Source organism: Sinocyclocheilus rhinocerous, unplaced genomic scaffold (assembly GCF_001515625.1).
Source record: "Sinocyclocheilus rhinocerous isolate Xijiao unplaced genomic scaffold, SAMN03320098_v1.1 scaffold410, whole genome shotgun sequence".
In the NCBI taxonomy this organism is placed as follows: domain Eukaryota; kingdom Metazoa; phylum Chordata; class Actinopteri; order Cypriniformes; family Cyprinidae; genus Sinocyclocheilus; species Sinocyclocheilus rhinocerous.
The window spans coordinates 143,807-149,859 of NW_015637147.1; the positions used below are offsets into that span (position 1 = coordinate 143,807).

The 6,053-nt window shown below is 37.2% G+C and overlaps 1 protein-coding gene across 1 annotated transcript in view; it reads left to right on the top strand.

Annotated features, from left to right (window-relative positions):
• The window catches only part of nalcn (sodium leak channel, non-selective), a 99,304-nt gene that overhangs the window by 88,827 nt on the left and 4,424 nt on the right, over positions 1-6,053 (top strand). Inside the window, 10 exon segments of the mRNA XM_016563487.1 lie at positions 669-775; positions 857-931; positions 1,110-1,139; positions 1,427-1,612; positions 1,734-1,882; positions 2,112-2,205; positions 2,439-2,571; positions 4,147-4,262; positions 4,903-5,060; positions 5,574-5,724. Coding sequence (XP_016418973.1) covers positions 669-775; positions 857-931; positions 1,110-1,139; positions 1,427-1,612; positions 1,734-1,882; positions 2,112-2,205; positions 2,439-2,571; positions 4,147-4,262; positions 4,903-5,060; positions 5,574-5,724 — 1,199 coding nt within the window.

Sequence of the window (6,053 nt, forward strand, 5' to 3'; positions counted from 1 at the left end):
AAAACTTAAAATTAAAAGAAATACTTAAAATATAAAAAATATAAAGTATTGATAAATAATAATATTTAATATAATATAATAACAATAAACGATAATAGTGTATAAATAATACTAAAATAACTTTGCTGCATTAATGTTCAGTGCATGCCATATAATAACTAAAATGAGGGATAGCTATAGAGAGCTGTGGATGGCAGTAGGCGGAGCTTCCTTTGTGCTTCCTGACACGTAGTCTGTCCTGTTGAATAACAGAAGAATCAATACCTTAGTCAGCACTCGGCAGAGTAACCACATCAGTTCCAATCCCATTGAAACCAGCTTCAAATAATCTGTCTGCGCTCTGTGGCTGTTGAAATGAACTTGATTACGGTGTATGATGAATGCCACTCAGATCTCATGACCTTTAGCTAAAAGACAGCAGAACGATGATGTAGCGGATTTCTAAGCAATGCCAAAAAAAAGCTCTTACCAAGTGTATTGAATGAACAGTTGAGACGATTTTCTCTCAGCGAGCCTTTTAATTGATGATAAAAGAGAACAGAGAGATTACTATGAAGGTCAGGGAATTTTAACCAGGTCTTTGTTTTAAAACCACAGCACCGGATCATTCTTAAAAGACCTCATTTTCTGTTCTTTCAAAACTGAAATTCCTTTTCTTCCATTTACAGAAAACGGTGGATTCCGTGCAAAAATGTATGATATTACCCAACATCCTTTTTTCAAGCGAGGTATTGCAGTACTGGTGTTAGCACAGTCTGTCCTCCTGTCTGTTAAGGTGAGGAGGGTTACAGCAACGAATACATTTTTGTTTTATTTCTGCACTAAAATTACAAATTCATTTTTGTGTGTGTTACAGTGGGATGAAGTTGACCCGGTTACTTTTCCTTTGGCCACAATGTCTGTGGTTTTCACTTTAATTTTTGTTCTGGAGGTAAACATGTTACAGTATATATTTCAAATTCTGTTTGCTGTGCTTTCATGAGTCAGTCCAAGCAAGAATTCTTTCCAGCCACAAAAAAAGTTTTAAAATTCATCAGAGGCCTCATAGTTCATTAGGTCTTTCGTAAGTATTGTATGGTCATGACATCATTAAATTTGCTCTGCCGCAGGTGACTATGAAGCTGATAGCTATGTCACCAGTTTTAAAACGAAGTAAAAAATGTTCTACCACTGTTTATTTTTGTAAAACTTAAATATTTAAAGTAATTGCAGAATTATTTTTGAAAAACAAAAAATAATGTCTTAGTTTTAAGGCGCTTATATTAATGAATATAAAATTAATTAAAAAAAATATTATTATGCAATAAAAACTGGATGTGTACATCTTCAGTTATTATGCCACAAATTGTTATTTCTAGAGAACTCTGATACCAAATTAAATGAAATATGCAGCCAGTCTGTTGTTTGAATTTCACATTCACAAAAGGTACACATTTTATCATTTAAATTTAATATTCATTGTTTTCATTTTTGTTTTTTACTTTTGTTTTTGTTGATTTAAATGTGCATTATGCTGTAAATAATTGAATTTCTTTTTCTTCAGAATGCTTACACATACATGATGGGCACATGTGTGATTGTATTCCGGTTTTTCACCATATGTGGGAAGCATGTAAGTATGCATAAATGATTACGCTTGTAAAAATATGTGACATAACATGAAAATTATATATCCACTTCAAACCCTATTACAGTGCATTTTCCTCCACTACTGAACCGTCTTGTATTTACAGGTGACGTTAAAGATGCTTTTGCTAACTGTGGTCGTCAGCATGTACAAGAGTTTCTTTATTATCGTGGGCATGTTCTTGTTGTTGCTGTGCTATGCTTTCGCCGGTGTCGTCCTTTTCGGCACTGTCAAATACGGCGAGAACATTAACAGGTAAGCCATCTTGTGACACATGGAGGCAGTGATTGAACTGTGTCAGCGTACCAGAGGCGAGATTGTAACACACTTACTTCTACCCACAGCACTGATATAATTGGTGCTGTCTAAACGTCTTGCTCAAATGTCCTACTTGCATTTGGGAGAATCAATTTTCAGGTACAGCTGACAGCATGAGAGGAAGTAACTCTGCGTGAGCTGTTACTTTTTCCTCTCTCGCCAACAGGCACGCAAACTTCTCCACCGCGGGGAAAGCCATCACTGTACTGTTTCGAATAGTCACAGGTGAAGACTGGAATAAGATCATGCATGACTGCATGGTAAGAGATTGGATGGCAGCCCCATTTTGCCTACAAGCAAGCAAGCTTGCTCGCTGTGAAAATCATTTAAAAAAAGTAAACAATTCAGTTAAATGAATCAGATAGAATTGCAAATATAACTGTACAGCATCTAGTTTCATTCGACACGCTTCTGAATGATTTATTTAAACAAAAACACATCAGCTGTGAGCCCCATGTGTTGATTATGTTTGTTTATCGGCCTTGTTCCCCAGGTGCAGCCGCCATTCTGCACCCCAGACAAACATCGCTACTGGGAAACGGACTGCGGCAACTATGCTGGCGCCCTCATTTACTTTTGCTCCTTCTATGTCATCATCGCTTACATCATGCTCAACCTGCTCGTAGGTAAGCACTTTTTTCACCTGACTGCCAACACAATATCCTGTTCCATCTCCCAGGTTGGCATCTAATTTCCTCCTGCTTTAGACGCTAGCCAGCTCATAAAATACAATATCGCTGCCCATTCTTCTTCCTGACATCCCTCCATGTTTATTATCTCTTTTTTTTTTTTTGCCAGAACAGAGTGGTTCCTCCCTGTGAAAGACTCACTCTCGTAGCTCAGCACTGGTCACTGCTGAATATGAATGAGGCTTTGAATCACTTTGTGCCAAAGCCAGTTTAGTCTCTGTCTCTATTCCTCTTGGTTTATGGACTGTATAGATGTGCACACTTGTGCATATGTTGTGGTGTGCTGGTGCCCCCAACAGGCTTCTTAATTAGCAAGTGGGGTGATGCACCAATCAGAATTGATTTGAGAATGCTTTGTTCCAATTGATGTACCAAAGAGGATGCAGTATTTATGCAGCAGCTTTATGCAGTAGAAGTTTGAAGGTTTATAAGCCTTTGTGGACACAGAGAATGATCAATAGCAAGGATGCGTTAAATTGATCAGAAGTGACAGTAAAGACTTTTAACAGTAATGTTACAAAAGATATCTATTTAAAATACATGCTGTTCTTTTGAACTTTGCACTTTTTCCTGTCACTGAAGACTGGAGTAATGGTTGCCGAAAATTCAGCTTTGCCATTACATTTAAAATATATTAAAATAGAAAACATTATTTTAAATTGTAATAATATTTCACAATATGTCTATTTTTACTATTTTTGATCAAATAAATGCAAGCTTGGTGAGCGTATGAGACTTTCTTCAAAAATATTTTAAAGATCTTACCGGCCTCAAATGTTTGTGTAATTAACATTGAATGTTAGCAAGACTTCCATGGCTAATATGATCCACAAGCTAGACCAACATCATACCTGCACCAGTGTTATTTTAGTGCCATTGAGATATTATTATAGTTATTAATATTTTGAATGAGATTTTATTCATATTTTCTGCTTCTATGTTAATTTAAAGTTTTAGTAATTTTGTTGTTTTTGTCATTTTTATAAGTTTATTAGTATTAGTAGTATATTAGTTTAATGTTATTGTTTTTAAATATTTATTTATAGTTTTTATTCATTTTTATTTCAGTTTTAGTTTTACTTATTTTAGTACATCAAGTTAAACTAAATGAAAGTGAGAAATGTTGCCATGGAAACTAGCTCAAATAAAATAAGGTTTAGGTGTGAAATGTATCATTCAATGTGTTGCTTTTCCCAGCTAGTTGCATTCCCAGCGCTGCCACAAGAGCTGCTACAGTGGGCATTAGCATTAACAGTTAACATGTTATAGCCTGACAATTTAAAAGAGGCATTTGAAGGTAACTCTATTGCCCCCTTGAGGTTTATTACAATCACAACAATGCAAGAACGCATGTCAAGTATGTACAACAGGACCATTTGCTTGCAATGCATCAGCCAAGCATTCATGTCTGCATTTGCACACTTGTTTAGAGTCTGTTTTGAGTCTTTTACTTAAGTACTGAGAGCCTAACTGAAAGCTATCCCAACCATAATCACTTTATCTCCCCCTCAGCCATCATTGTGGAGAATTTCTCTTTGTTCTACTCCACTGAGGAGGACCAGTTGCTAAGCTACAACGACCTGCGTCACTTCCAGATCATTTGGAACATGGTGGATGACAAGCGGGAGGTGAGGAGGAGGAGGGGACGTGCCTGTGATCAGCGGATGACTTTAAGTTAATACTCGCGTGTGCTCTCCGCACCGTCTCTGAAGCTGCAAATGAATGAATCACACGCATCGACATTCTCACCTCCAGAGTAATTGGAGGTTATTACTGCCTGTCACAGATAGCGAGAGGTGCTGAGCTGTCATCTTCATTAGGTGGAATCAGCCTTATTGAGAGCAGAAGAGAGAAGTGTGTTCAGTGTGTGAACACTTTTTTCTGATTTGGCTGAAAATGTTCTTTATTGAAATGTATAAAAAATTTGGCTTTTAGCATGCTGCAATACTCTAATATGCATAAAAATACACAGTGCATACAAAAATTCCCAAAACGGACCATTTTTTTAATGATAATATTTATAATGAATATTTTTATTGACTACTTCACCATTCATAGTTCATCAAAATTCATTCTGAGATTGCCTGCTCTGCTAAGGATACATATTATGTGTCCATAGAATTTAATAAAAGGAACTTGCCTGTAATCCTTTAAAATGCTGTCTAGGTAGGCAGCTCACTAGCAACAGAGTGATAGTATGAGAATTTTCTTACATAGCCTTTTTGCCATAATATCTAGCAGGTATTAACTTAAGGTTTTTGAAAACAGGGATTGATTCCGACCTCTCGGGTGAAGTTTCTGCTCCGTCTGCTGAGGGGTCGTCTGGAAGTTGACCTGGACAAAGACAAGCTTCTCTTCAAACACATGTGTTATGAGATGGAGCGTCTGCACAATGGAGGAGATGTCACCTTCCATGATGTACTGAGGTTAGAAAGGACCATTACTATTCATTACTAGGCTTGCCGCAATAGACGGTGCTGATGGTGATACCGGTGTTAAGCCGCAACACCGGTTACATCACTTATTCAAACTAACTAAAAACGAACAATTACTTTACTCCGAATTGCCGCTATTTTAAAGTGAAAGTAAAATGGGCACACCGCTTTTACAAGCTATTTAAAAGCAAAGGAAAGCGAGGAAAAGAGGGAATGCCCCGCCCCCACGGTGATACCGGTGTTGTCACACGCCGAATAACCGGTGGGAAAATTTCCTCACCGACACAACCCTATTCATTACAGCACATTTTTTGGGAAAAACGAAAGGGTTCACATAACACGACAAATCCAAATGTGCTATATAGAAGACTTACTATCAAAACTCAAATTTTTCCCAGTCTAAAAAAAACAAAACCTGAAAGGGCCAATCCATCACTGTTGTGTTGTTCATATTGGTCCCTTGATCTGCAGCCTATATGAAGTCATTGATGGTATGTGTTTCAGCATGCTGTCGTACCGCTCAGTTGATATCCGGAAGAGTCTTCAGCTGGAGGAGCTGTTGGCGCGAGAGCAGCTTGAATACACTATAGAGGAGGAGGTGGCCAAACAAACCATCCGCATGTGGTTAAAGAAGTGCCTGAAACGCATACGAGCCGTGAGTTCACACAAACACACACACACGACTCTCACACTTCTGACACTTCAGAGATATTTACCTCAGTAAACTGAAAACAGATCAGCGGTTTGACATTGACTACATTCACACTACATTTCAACATGACCCAAATCTGATGTCACTTAATATGTGGAAATAAACCCATAGTGTAGATTTTTTTATTTTTTTATTTGCTGTGGGACTTGAACAGTCAGGTGGGAATTTATGCAATGTTTCTGTCAGCCTAACTTGACAGTGTGACATTTAATTTTTGTCTGAGTTATATATATATATATATATATTTTTTTTTTTTTTTTTTTTTTTTTTTT